The sequence below is a fragment of the Glycine soja genome, chromosome 17, assembly GCF_004193775.1.
Source record: "Glycine soja cultivar W05 chromosome 17, ASM419377v2, whole genome shotgun sequence".
NCBI classification, from domain to species: Eukaryota; Viridiplantae; Streptophyta; class Magnoliopsida; order Fabales; family Fabaceae; genus Glycine; species Glycine soja.
The window spans coordinates 9,131,097-9,146,148 of NC_041018.1; the positions used below are offsets into that span (position 1 = coordinate 9,131,097).

The 15,052-nt window shown below is 31.8% G+C and overlaps 1 protein-coding gene across 1 annotated transcript; it reads right to left on the reverse strand.

The window, feature by feature from the left end:
• Positions 1-9,747: 9,747 nt before the first annotated feature.
• On the reverse strand, positions 9,748-14,536 carry LOC114392180 (protein NRT1/ PTR FAMILY 6.2-like). The gene is made up of 6 exons (XM_028353228.1): positions 14,424-14,536; positions 14,205-14,307; positions 12,429-12,646; positions 11,536-12,080; positions 11,062-11,405; positions 9,748-10,526 (listed from the first exon to the last, which is right to left on the reverse strand). Exons 1-6 carry the CDS (start codon positions 14,424-14,426, stop codon positions 9,982-9,984), a joined length of 1,758 nt encoding a protein of 585 aa, XP_028209029.1. The 5' UTR covers positions 14,427-14,536; the 3' UTR covers positions 9,748-9,981.
• Between the last annotated feature and the right edge of the window lie 516 nt (positions 14,537-15,052).

A 15,052-nucleotide genomic window follows, 5' to 3' on the forward strand; every position in this document is an offset into this window, starting at 1 on the left:
TTTAGGAACTACTTTCTGCATGATCACCAATCGTTTATTCTAAATCCACTGTTTACGGTTTCCTATCGTCACATTCTTGGAACACCCCCTGATCTGCGTGTTTCGTATTACCTTGTTTTCTTCATCACGCTTTTAATACTGTTTTATTGGATTTACTTTGCTCATTCGAACTTTTAGTGGACTTGTGTGGGATTAAAACTTACGCTTTATGTATGAATTTTGCTATCTGTGCAAATCGATAGTGAGTAGTAGCCATCCACGAGCAACCTCACTCATTTCCTCACGCATTTCTAGTTCCACTTTTGGTTGGTTGAGGTTGCTGTCAGTTCTTTCTTTGTCGTTTGGAACTTGATATGTTTCTCGTGAGAGTACATGTTAGTTCTGAAATTTGCTTCAAGGGGCATCTCTATCCGGAACTTGGTCACTTTCATTATCATCGTGGAATAGAAAACAAAGATACTGTAAATGATGATCATGCCACAAGTTTCTAAGTAGTGATTTAAACTGCTTATACAGCGTTTCTCAATCGCTCATAAGAACCGATCAATCATAATTACCCTAAAATATTGGTTATTTATCCTTTGTTGGCATAGTGGCAAATATTAGACCGTTCAATTACAAATAATGAGATTTAGGTATTAAAATAGAAGGCGACAATCCAACGAGGTTAGTCTAATGGTTAACAATATGATTGCCTAGGTTTGAGTAAGAAATGAAGGCGACAGGTATGCTCAACAATAAATCAAAAACTAATTGCATTTATTTCAACTAAACTTTCTGGAAGAACTTTTAATAAATCGACAATTTTATTTACCTTTGAATTTAAGTGTTATTAAACATCCAGTGTCAATCTGAGTGCATTTATTTCGACTGAACCTTTCTGGGAGAACTTTTAAAAAATGAACTTTACATATTTTTTTTTGACATTTTATCTTTAAATTGAAGTGTTATTAAACATCTACTTTGTGTACATGTTATATTTGTGTGCCTGCACGTTCTCTTACTCGCACTATTGCTACTCTGGATTCGGGCATCGGCCAAAAATCATCCTTTGAGCATTGGTTCTCCCGTATTCCAAATCAGGTTTAGTTCTGTCACAAACTCTTATGTTTGGTTTTCAGATAACAAAGTATTTTTGAGATAAAATTAATTTTATCAAATGATCAATATCTTTGCTTTTATTTTTGTTTTACTTTTATCTGTTGGATTCACCAAACATATGTAACATTGATCCAAACATGGAGAATCGTATGTAACTGGAATTGTCCCTTTTTGGGCCATACAAGAAAGTGCATCACATCTGCTTGTCAAAAAAAGAAGGAAAGTGCATCACCCACGAATTTGTTGATGTGACACTTTTTTCAAATGAAAGCTCAAACGGCTTGAAGCAAACTAATACTTCAAAGCATTTCATTCACCATTCATTCATTAGCATTTCATTCACCAGTCATTCATTAGCTATTAGTTGGTCACACGTCCGAAGCAGTTCAAATTCGAAACACGCATTTTCGCCTCTCCTCCGATTCGGGAAGCCTTTGGGATGGGAAACTTTGTTGGATTCTAATTGTCTTGATCTAGTAAGAGGAGAGAATCAGATACGGAAGATAAATTTCATTTTGAAAGATAGAGATATTCCAACAGGAATTACAGATTTGTTTCGTAGTACCAAGGGAAATCGTGCAGCATAAAATAACGAACCAAACTAGTTTCAGTATGGATTTATTTACTTTTCCTGAAACTCATTTCTACCTTTTCCGGTAGGGAAATTAGTCATTACTGGATGATCAAATTCAAAGCTATGTCTACTCTTCCTTGGGTTAGTTTTGTTCCTCATTTTCGGGCTAGAGCTTCGGCCTTTTCTTGTGTATTTTGCACTGGGTTTTATTAAAGAAAATGTTTCTTGGACCAATTTTTTGTATAAAATTCTAGTGAAAAAAAAAGAAAAAGGTGGAGGTTGTTATTGGTCCCTACATCATGGGGGAGATTTTTTTTTTTCTTCCAAAAACGTCCTTTTTGCGGAATCATGATTCCTTTCCGTTGTTGTACCCATGCAACAAAAATATGTTTCCACTATTTATATTTTTTTTTCAGCTCCAAACAACACAATGAAAAATATATTTTCGTTGTTATAAAAAAAATCAAAACATATTTCCGTTGTGTTATCTGAAACCAAAACATGATTTTATTCTATATTTTTTAAACTATCAATGAGACTTTCATTGATAGCACAAGCTGTGCAAAAATTACAACGAGAGTAGCAAATACACAGAACCTACATATTCTTAACCCAAAGCACCATAAAAATAAACTGTGCTTGGTCGAAAATAAAAAAAAAAGCAGAGCACTTTTAGAGTATCCATAAGTGCATCTAGCTAGTGGCAAGTATTCTAGATATTACAACAAAGGGATCGGATCTAAAATTATACAACAGATCATTGCAAATTAAAGATACGAAATCTACAAAGAGGAGCCACACCACCATGACAATTACAATTAGTTTAATCCTGCCAAGCATACAACAGAATTTGTTTGTTACACCACCATGATTTCGTTGTACATAAAACAATCAAAACATGTTTTCATTTTTAATATTTTTCTCTGATCATTGTGAGATAAAGCAAAGGTTGTAGTCATTGTGACACTACTTAGAACTCAATTATGTCATACATCTATGTTCTATGCTCTATTTGGATTGGAAGTGAAACAAATAAGGAAGAAATAAGGAAAATATGGAAAATCTTCTCCCTCCCTGTCTGAATGAGGAAAAGAGTGAGTTAAAATAAATAAACAAACTATATATATAAAAAGTTCATTATATTAACTATGAAATTAAATTTAACTAAAAAAAATTAAAACTTTTTGTTACATTATTTTTCCTAGCGTAAATGCGTGGTTTATTACTCCGGGAAAAAAAAACTCGATGCACAAGAGAAGAATGCTATAATAAAACGACTGTATAATCAATGCCCTTATTGAAATTCTGTTAAGATTGAAAACATCATGGATTCATGGTTAAGAAACCATAAAGAAGGCTTGGTTGGGTGATGAGATGCTAATCAAAATGTTATATCATATCCCAAGAATCTCAAGACATGATTGTGCGTGTGCCAAGTAATTGTGATCGGATGTAAATAACTCAACATTAACTGAATTGGATCAAGGACCATTTTGATGGAGGGGATCAAGATACAATCCGATTTGGAGATTACACAACCTCCTAACATCAAATACTAAGTATGTAGGGATTAATTTCTAGAGATTAAAATATGATCGGATCCAGAGGGTTTAAAAATTAATGCACTATCACTTTATCATCGATTACGTTCCACTATGCTCTAGCATCTGTATATCCATAGAATATGAATCATGCATAATATATATGTATGACGTTAACCCGTACGAGGAATGAAATTAATAAGCAAACATTTGTAGAGTTTCACATGCTCTATGGAATTCAAACATGCTATTAGATGCTTCACATGCTCTATTTTCATAGATGGTACTATAGCAGAATTTCACTTTACTGGCTAAAATGAGATTAGAAATAGAAGTATTGATATCGACAACAATATTCCATTATAGAAACTTAAAATTTCAAAAACATATATACTTACTTCTGTCTACAATTCACTTCACAATTTGTTTTACTAGTTTTCATTGATTTAGACAAATACGATCAGTTCTTTACTTTTTTTTGACGGAATTAAAAAACTGAACACCAAACCAGATTCTAAATACTAATTATACTAGTGCAAACTGGTTGGTGTGTTGTGATTTTAAAACCATGTGTATCATCATCCTTCGTAGAGAAGTACTTTTATCCCATTGAAAAAGGACACACGAGCAGTGAGCTAGTTCTTTTTGTAAATTAATGGTATATTCGTATATTGACATTTGACAAGATTCGGATATTTTATAGTTAACGTTCTCTTCGATTAAATCATAAATGTTCATTACATTTAACTGTCCACAATAATTTGTCAATTTATTTTACAATTGATCGGTTGGTCACAAAGAATACAAGATTGATCCATGCTAATAAAGAATAAAGATTCCTCAGTTGAAATCAAAATTGTACGTTCATTGTCACTGGGTTGGTCAATAAACCAATTTTTTTTAAAAAAATGAACTAATCTTGCAAAGCAATCAATTAATTTTCATTAAAATTAACCAATAGTAAAATAAACTGACCGATGACTGCAAAACGCTATGTAACGTAAACAAGTGATTTACTGTTTTAAAGTAAGAAAAAACCGCTTTAATATAGATACTAAAATCGGATCCAATTGTAAGTTTATGTTTTTGGAATGTTATGTACTTATGCTTTTTAGATTATTCCACAAAGGAGGTCTTCCCTCCCTACACTCGGGAGATGCCAAAGCAATGGCTCAGAATCAACGTGCGTCCAATAATGGAAATGTCGGTTAAGACTTAAGACTCGTAAAAGACTTGTAGTGAATAATCCCCAATTTTAGCTCATTTTTGGGGTTAAGAATTAACAACTAAGGCCTGGTTTTAAATTTCAGCCCCTAAAAAATACAGCATACTCTTTTTTTTTTTTTGAAAAAATGTAAATTATATTAAACCCAAAATGATACAAAAACGGGACATACCCCGCAGCTAGAGAAAATCAAAAGACTCCCTAATACAAGAAGGCCTATATCAAGATACTAAAACAAATGCAACAGGTGCGCTTGTTTATACATAAGAAACATAATCTTGCTAATAACCTATATTACAGAAAATTGATAATGTTCAAAAATCAGCTTGTTCCTAGACAGCCAGATGCAGTAGACTGTAATTGTTATAGCTAGACACAACGTAATTTTCCTTGAACACCTGATGTGGATCTGCCCCTAATTAAAGAGTCAATAATGCGCTATAAAGAAGTGAAATGCCTGCGGAAAGGAGCCAAATCACGAATGTGAGCCCAAACTTGGAGAGATTTACAACAAGAAAAGAACAAATGAGCATTTGACTCAGGCTCATTTGAACATAAAGGGCAGAGGGAACCCTTTCAAAAAAGCAATTTTGTCTTGTCAAGACTAAGCAGCCGGTTCCTTTTAACAAGCCACAGAATGAAAGACTTAGGGGGATGACTGAGTTCCATATAACAGAACACCAACTAACAGTAGGCTTGACACTTCTAATGTATTCATAGACTTTGCCAACAAACAATTGTTCATTGATGTATCCTCTTTTTGGTCTCTTCCGTACTTAGCTCTTTGAAGATAATAAAGTACCTTATTTCAATAATTTTCTTTATCAAAACTGAATATGATAAAGAAGTATTGTAATTCCATACATCACTCCCTTTAAAATAATAATTATGAACTCACCAAACCTATAGAAAATCTTTCTTACAATAAAAGTGCCACAGAAATTTTGGAGTAATATACCCCATAATTAATAATGGTATGAATCCATTCATTTCAATGTTGATTTATTTACAGTCCGCAAATGTCCAATCCTATATATATAAATTTTAGGCTTTAAATGTTCAACTTAAATTATTAGGAATGTGACCTAAGATTTTTCTTATAGAACTCTAATTAACATTCCTCTTTTCCTTCAATTAGATTAGAGTTGACATAGCCTGCAGGGCCAAATGTGGCTGTTACGATTAGTGTTTCCATATTCTTTCCACTGTTGACACGACGGAAAAGAAAAGAAGATACCGAATCTGGCTCTTACAAAGATACCAGATAGGGATCTTATTATAAGCAATAGTATTTTTTTTTCCAACAAGATAAGATATAGACCAATTAATCACTGATTTATAACGCAGCGCCTAAAACGAGGAGAAGAAAAATTGGACCATGTGAATGGCTATAGTGAGGTGTTTCAGGTGGCGATAAGACAGCAAAAACGTAACATGAAGATGAAGCATGTGACTTTGTATCTATGGATATGGATCTCCTCTAAATTCTGGTAGTTGAATCAGCCAAATAAAGTGGACAAACTCGTGGTTTGAGTATCACGACGCTTTACGTTCATGGAGGGACGCAAATCCTACACTTCCAACTAACAACTTTTTTTTTCTTTTAAAAAAACAACTAATCAATTAAAGAAGTTTTTTTATTATTTAAGAAATGAGTTGTCTTTCCTAAAATTAGTGAAAATACAGTAAGCAATCTTAATTCTTGATGAAAAAATTAATTATTGATATTTTAATACATGCCTAATTTGTTAAGCATCTGCATGAATGCTGATAATTGTTTTTTCAGTAATTACTAAGAATATTTATTTATCCTCTAAAGTGAAATGCTTATCTTAGAGAAGTCGAATACTTTAAAATTGTTGTTATAGAAAAATTAGAGTTTAATTTTTATATATTATAAATGTAATTTTTTTATATTATCAATTAATTAAAATATTTAAATATAATTAGTAGAATAGTTGTTATAAAAATTAATTATTTTATCATATAGAACAATCAATCATTTAATACAATTAAAAAATATTCGGCATTATTAATACCTTCTAATTAAATTCTAAACATTACTTGAAGGGCATAATTATCCATCAATGGAGTAGTTTGGGTATGTTTAGATAAATTTTTTCATATATAAAAATATATACAATGCATAATTACTCAAGTAAATTATTTATCTTAAATTTATGAGTCTTATAATGACACATAGATTTAACTCATTTAAGAACTCTACACAAAAATTATTTCAATACTAAGGTCACTAAAATGAACCTTTAACTCATTTTTTTTCTCATTTTTATGTTGATTTTTGGCATGAAAAGTGTCCTTTTTATTAGTAAAAAATAGTTAAGTAATATAAGCAATTATGCATATATAATAAACTTCACAAAAAAATGCCAACAATAATTTTTGTTAAGCAATGGAGGATCTTATTTTTAAGTAACCCACGTAAGCAAACATGTTGTAGATGCACTTAGTACTTATAGGAGAAAAAATAACTTATTTAAAATAATTTAAATTTTAAAACCATGAAAAGGGAATTCATGAATGACATGTCAATTTTCTAAGAAATAATACTTTAAAATTAAAGATTAAGTCAGTTTCTGAGATCGTGCATTAATTAATTTATAAAAATATATGTTTGAAAAAATGTAACACTAAAAATAATCACAAATACGTGTTAAATCCTAGTTATGAAAAGCTAATATTTAATTAGGCAGATAAGTAGAGAACAAATTTTGTTTAAAAAAAAGCAGAGAACAATTTAACTCAACATTACATTACACGTTCAAAATATCAAAATAATATAATAATAATCTTGTTGATCTAAGGAAGAAGTAAGTTATTAAATAAATCCCTTTATTATAAATTTAAATTCTTGAACGATTACTTTTGTGAATTATTATGAAGTTGGGTGCTTTTATTAAATTAAGTAGTTCACTTTTTGGTAATTTTAGAAAGAAAGGATAAGACGAGAAAGAAGTGCGAGAGAATAAAATTTTCTACTGTTCGAGAAATGAGAGAAGTGGGAGAAGAGAGTAAAATTTGATGGGATCACAAATCTCTCTCAAAATGAAGAGATTTGAGGAAGAAGAAGTGAAAAAAATAATAACGTGAGACCCATTAAAAATTAAAATGATATATTTTAGACCATGTAAGTATATCATAAGAGGCAAATATGTCTATATAAGAAATATTCACTTTTCTTTCTCTCCTACTTTTTTCGGTCCAAATAATTTAAAATTCTATTCATTTTCTCTTTTCTTATATTTATTTCCACCCCACTTTTTTCGTGTAATTTTTTTTATTATTCAAACAAAGCATAAATTACGTAATACTGCAGATGCCACATTTTTTAGTGATAAAAATGTAGCAGACTTTGGAATGTGTTTAAAGAATAATCAAAGATCATTTTGTCCTATGCCAATGGTTCAATACTTAAAGTCTTCAATGGCTGTGGGCTTGTTGAAAGCAATCAATAAGTAATAGGTTGAGCTTGGAGTATGTATATTTTGAATTGATACCGTAAAACTGTGGTTGATAGCATTCTTCTTTTCATCCTTCTTTTCTTAAATGAGGATTTTTTGAATTTGCTTGCATCATTTTTCACTCTAAAAAACTCTTCAATACTAAGCCAAACTTCATATTTGAATTTATAAGGCGACCAGCATAAAAAATAATAATTTATAAGGCGACAAAAAAATGTAGTGGCTTGTAAGTTTAGCTTGGGCGGCTATTTCTGGTACCTACTGATATACATATCTTCGTTAGAATTGCAACTTTTGTTCAAATTCCAGTAGAAAAAAAAAAGAATTAAATTAGACGTGACATTTTTCGTTAAAGTTTTCAAAGAAATAAATGATGTAGACAAAAGAACACGCACGAGTCACGTGGCTGCTTTTTTTTTTAAAAAAAAAATCCTGAAAATTTGTGAACCTCACATTCGTATTTGAAAGTTGTAATCATTAAAAAAGGATAAAATTGAAAGAATGTCTATATAACTTTTCAAAAATAAATGGGAAAAGTTACAAAATCAGTAAACTATTTGTAAGGTGCTCCACCAAATTTTCTGTTCAATTAATTTGATTATTAACTTTTTTGCGTAAAAAAAATATAGAAAACAAAAATTTGAATCTTATTTGGATAAATCTTTCATAAGTCAAAACTAATTTATATATAAGTTAATTTGTAGAAATTTCCTAAAAATTATGAAAGAAACTTTCTAAAAAATTCTATAAAACTTTATTTTTACTTATGAATAAGTTAATTTCAATTATGAAAGAAACTTTATTCATTTTACCTTTTTTTTTCTTATAAATTCAAATTCATGAAAAGCTTTTTTTCAAACAAGACCATGATTTAATTTTAGTTTCCTATGCAGGAAACAATCTTACTTGAAGTATGCTCAAATATTAAACATTATATTTCTTTGAATAAAAGTTAAAAGTGTAATTCAACATTTTTGGGAAAAGCTATTTTCGGTACTGCCCCAAACCCAAGACGGGTAAATTATTTAGGATGATAACACAGAGAAAAGGGATGAACTTTGATTCTAGAATTAATTTCTAAAGCAAAGCTTTGAGAACGAAAGAGGCGGAGGCAAAGTGTAAACTAGGTTTAAAAGATGTTTCTCTTGCTATGCCTAGACGGGTAAAGTATTTATTATGTTAGGTCTCCAGGAAAAATAGAGGAAAAGAGCAGCTATTTTCTTAAAGTATTTATGTAACTTTAATTATTAATCTATTTAGTATTGTAGTGACTAAAGTGTGTTTTTTTCTTTCTTAATAAGTTGTTTTTTTTTAAAACCTTAATTTTTTTGTTACTTTTAGTTTCAAAAGTTTTCACCTCAATTTTTTTAGATTTAAAATTATATTTGATCTCTGTCGTGAACTATTTACATTCTATTAAGAGTCTCACATCACATTGAGTATAATAAATCTGTTGTGATACTTAAATTTTGATATTCTTTTACTTAATGAACTATTTTTCTTTTTTGGATGGGGGATGGGATTATAAACTCTCCTCTTGTGTTTATTAAGTCTTAACACATTCCCTTTCTATCAATCTTATACCAAAAGTTAAAAAAAAAAATTAAAAAATATGAAACTAACTTAATTTTTTGTAAGTTTGTATGTAAGGCTGACAATTTTTATATGTCACACATTCACGAGACATTTTGTACACATTTACATCTCAAGTTCATAAATTAAATTATATATAGTAACAAAAAGACAATCAATTATATTATGAAATGTTAACAGAATAAAAAAATCAGAATAAGAAAATATTAAGAAATTAAAAAGAAAGCCTGATGATTGAGAAAAGTGTAACAGACCAGAAACTATGTTACACGCTTAATTATGCGTACAAAGATGCCAACCCAAACATTATTCTATAATATCAGGAAGAGAAAAACAAAATCAATCCATTCTTCGGATGCATACACATAACAGCCTATCTACAAAGCAGCAAAACCATATGATAGCATTAATAATGGGTATAAAAACTATATATATAATCCCCAAATCCTAAAAACTATTCAGCCTTCAGCACTTTTCCTCTGCTGTGGACCCATTAACTGGCCCCATTTGCATAGCAGCTGGTTGTTTAGGTTTCTTAGGTTTGAACCAAACTGCACATACCGCAAATGCTACAAAGTTAACGAAACTAAGTATGGTAAGCAGTGCATAGAACAAATCGAGCCTGCCCTTGTTTATGCTGTCTGCTAGCCACCCTTGCCCATCTCTTGTCCCAGTAACTTTCTTAACAACCGAGACAAGGAAACTGCTGAAGAAGAAACCGAGAGACAAAGTTGTGAGAAAGAGACCAGTGCTCATGGTTTTCATTCCTTTTGGTGACCGTGTTATGAAGAAATCAAGTTGGCCTGTGTATATGAATGCTTCACCAGAACCCACCAAGAAGAACTGTGGGATCAGAAGGAAAACGCTTATAGGAAGTGTTGTTGTTGCTTGGTTGCCGCCACTAACACTTTTTGCGACGGATAACCGTTTCCTCTCGCATACAGAAGCAGCCGCCATTCCAAAAATGGAAAATACAAGCCCAATTGCTATCCTTTGTAGGTCAGTGAAACCTGGAACACATGAAAAAAAAAACATTAAATTTTGTGAGACATGGGATATCAACATGCATGCTATTTGTATCAAATTAAAGTTTGGTATTTAGTTGACTATATGTTAATATATATGATGCAAAAATGGTCAATCAGTCGTCGCATGTTATATATGTATGGGCTTCACATGCAGCTTTCTGCTAGTGCTATATAGATATATAATAGGCTTAAATAATTTTTAAATATTTAATATATAGTGGATTTTTATTTTAAGTTTTTAATAAAAAAAATTATCATTTTAAATTTTTGATATATTAAAATTTTTATTCTAAATTTCTGCATTGGATATATATTGAGGATTTCAAACATATTTAAGTTTATATAATAATATTAGATTAATTATGACATAATAATTCAAATTGTATAATGTCAATAATTATATAATTAATATGAGAAAGTAGGTTTACTTAATTAGGGCATGGTCTTTGATCTGATTAGTACTTTTTGAGGTAACTAATAAATCTAATAATGCATGTACTGTCTTGGATATATCTACCTGGTTTGCCGTTCCACTTTTTCCAAAGGGGCATGATGAGTCGGTCATAGACAGCCAGAGTGATTAGTATTGCAGCCACAAAAAAGACTGTGACAGAGCCTGCAGGGATTTGGAAACTCCCAATATTCCTTTCCATGGTGGAGGCTTGCTCAACTGAAAAGGTGATCAACTGTGCGTAAATGGTCCAAAATATGATGGTTGTGGCCCACACTGGCAGAAGTCTCACCATCATTTTCACCTCCTCTACCCTTGTTAGTGAGCATAATTTCCATGGGTTTGGTCCAGAACCACATAAATTTGTCTCAAAATCATCTTCTGCCACAATGGCTGCTTTCTCCAAGAAACTATATACTTAAAATAAAAAGAGTATGTGAGGAAATTATTTAGACGTCACAATTTTATGAAACCGCACAATAACTTGCTAGCTCCCACAAGGGTGAACAAAGATAATAATAACTTAATAAGCTTAATTACCGGAACTGTTCGGTGTGCTCTATTCTTGAAGCCTCGGGAGTGTCCTCATACAAAGAACCAACATTGTATGGGAGTTGCATCTTTCTTTTCTTTATTGATGCAGCAATAACTTGGAAAATGTGGACAATGGGGCTCCCCAAACTCCTCTTGTATCTGTATCTTTTAGTTCCTGATAAGAACACGATAATGGCTATGATCATAGAGACAGAACATATTCCATACGCCAAGCTGCGACTCACTTCATCTTGCAGATAGACAAGTACTGTGACAGCTGCCAGAGTTCCAAAACTGATGAAGAAGAAAAACCTGTTGAAAAAATAGGCCATTTGCGATTTCTCCTTCTCATCTTTCTCATCGAATTGGTCAGAACCAAATCCTGAAACACTGGACTTGAGGCCACCAGTTCCTAGTGCAATAAGGTACAGTGACAAGTACAAGATTCCCATTTGGAATCCGTTGGCTTGTTTGCAGCTGTCACTGTTAGCATGGCAAGGTGGTGGACGTAGCCCTGGCAATTTTGTTGAGATTGCTAATGTAGCAGTACCCTGAAATCACCATACATGCATATATAGTTAAAACTTTCCACTTTAAACAAAGGGTAAATTACACGGACTCTCATTTGCTCTTATTTACACATGATACTTTTCGGTTTTTTAACCAAACAAAAAATCTCTTAATTTTTGGGGGTTTGATCCCCTCTTAGGAGTAAAAAAATTTCATCAATCCCCACAGGCTCAAAGTAAAGTAAAAAAATAAAAAAAGGTACTAGGTGTAATAATAAAAACAAAACTCAGGAGGAGTGCCTGTAATTCACTCTTATATAATTGAATATGCCAATAAGGTTGACTTAATTTTTATGACAAAAGTAGTCACTAGTAATTGATGTAACTAACCAGTGTTTGTATTGAAGCAAAGATTCCAATTGTCTTGTATCTGCCAAGGAAGGAATCTGCTAGAAAACCTCCCAGCAAACACAGGAGAAATGATGTGCCCATAAAGTCAGTCACAGTGTTGGCTGCAGTTGAGCTTGGCAGATGCATGATTGAGATCATGTATGTTACCAGGTTCACTGCAATCCCCATGGTGGAGAGCCTCTCCACGATTTCAATCCCTGTAACAATTTTTAGAGTTAATTACCTTCTATTAATTTATGTAACTTATTTATTCTGTGAAAATTAATACTGGCTTCATATTTATTATTTTGTGCACCAGAAAAAAAAGGACTGAAAAAAGGTTTTGGAGAAGCAGGTGATTAGCGCATGTGTTATAATATAAAATAAAAAAAGTGAACTAATTCTGTTCGTAAGTAGAGGCTGTAAGTGAAAAGTGAATTGCCTAATATATTGAAAAAAAGCCGAAAATGAATGGATAAAGTAAGCTCAACTTTTAGAAAGTGAGATGATAAAGTATGGTGAAAAGGAGTAGACGAATGGAATATTGTTATATTCATTAACATCACAAAGATTGTATGCAATATTATGCTTTTCTCTCCTCCAAGTCTAAACAGAAGGTGACATATATGAATTTATCCTCAATCAGAAGTATGTACGTACATGCTTTGGTTAGTATTCCACTTGGTTTGTCTCCTTCCTCATATGCAATCATTGCCCCAAAAAATATTATAGATAAGATAAAATGGAATATTACAGCAGGTTAACGGTTTATTATGGTAACACATAAACTTTTAGGAGCCTTGTCTGCCTCAAGCTACTGTTACTACGAGGAGCCGTGTTGGACACAACTAGCCTCTATTTAAGAAACATATTTTGTGAATATTAAAATGGGACAACAAAAGTATCCCCTTAAACTTTGGGGTGTATTTTTGAAACGTGTGTATATCAGAAAGATAAACTGAGATATAAAGATAATTAAATATGATACTGTATACCGTTTTAATATTTATGCAACGAAACTATTTTTTTTTTTTTTATATACGAAACTAGTTGTTTAAAGTTTCATTTTTATATGTAATTAATTTATATTTTTTCACAGGATCAACTACTCGGAAATCATACTAAATATAATAAAGTTACATACATGAGAATGTATGATTGAATAAATCTTTTAAAGTCAGTACATTTAAATTAATTTCATTAATTAGTTAGTGCATGTTTGAGTTTCTGTTTGCAGCACCTTGAATATTTGCAGAAAGAATCCTTTGGTATCTTTTGGATTCAAAATATGTTCAGAGGTGGACTAACAGCTTTTTAAACATCCGCTTAGTCTTTAAAAGTGCAAACTCCTCTATTTTTTTTATGGCCTTCTGAATTATGGCTTTTTTTATAGGCAAATCTTGGATTCGAACCATGATTTCAATCCTTATACCCCTTCTCCCAACCATCAAACCACTTTATTACTCCATATACGTTGTATGCACCAATACCTATCTATTTCTGCATCACCGTTTGATGAAACACTCATTTTTACCCTGCAATATGTGAATTACCTTAACTTGTTACCAAGACATAGCTTCTTTATCCATGAAAACATTACCCACATGAAGGCGATGAAGGAAGTTATCATATTTTAGGTCTGGTGTAGTACTATATATATATATATATATATATATATATATATATTATTTGAATGTTATCTTCTCACTAAGTCTAATGTATTAAATATTCCAAAAGCAATAGCATAAACATGAGATGTAGAGAAGTGGTACAAACCTAAAATAAGAGCTGCGGGTACCCAACCACCTGTTTTGGACCTGTCTGCAGGGAAGCCTTTATAGTCCACGGCGTCTGCAACTGTCCAACTCATTTTTTCCTTCTGAAATAAAGTGACAAAATATTTTAAAAAAAGAGAACATATAACATTTTAAGTTACATGCTGCCATGGACCAAAAAACTATTCGGCAACAGATCTCAAACACTACTAGTACTAACCATTTTCTTAAGTTCCACGAAGAAAGAAACTTGAGTGCTACAATAGAAAGGCCTAGCTAGGTGGGAAGCTTTGTTCTTCTAAACTTCAACTCACAACTTAAGTTTGTGGTGAGAGGTTCCCCATTTATAGGCAAGGTGGACTCAACAAACACCAATGAGAATCTAAAAGCGACGACGTCCTGCCACTATTCATTTGAGACAGATCACTGCTTGTTTTTTTTTTTTTTTTTCCATAAAGGTAAGGATTAGGTTTGAGGCAATTTTTGTGGAAAGTTTTAGCTGGACTCAAACTTATTAATTTTGTGATCTGATATTTATTAAGAATATTAATTATTAAGTAAATATAAAGGTAATGTTGATTAACCAGGAGAGAATAAGAGGAATAATATGAGGAATCTAGAACATGCAACCATAGACCATAGTGGCATATATTGCAATCTCGTCTCTACTTTTATGGTACAATACATTGATTTGAGCTATGAAGGCTGTGAGCCACTCCACCTTTGGCCAACTCTTGAAGTGCTTTTGCTACCCCACACTTGAAAAGGATCTCTCTACCTTTGGTTCTTCTTTGTAGGTAGAAATGGACAGAATATATATGCAGCTAGCCGCTCAAGGTGTCAAATTAA

Excerpts from the sequence above, each read along its gene's own strand:
- LOC114392180 (XM_028353228.1), bottom strand. Across the intron at positions 11,406-11,535 it reads GAGCACACCGAACAGTTCCG|TTTCTTGGAGAAAGCAGCCA; the intron begins GTAATTAAGCTT and ends TTAAGTATATAG. Across the intron at positions 10,527-11,061 it reads AAAGTGGAACGGCAAACCAG|GTTTCACTGACCTACAAAGG; the intron begins GTAGATATATCC and ends CATGTGTTCCAG.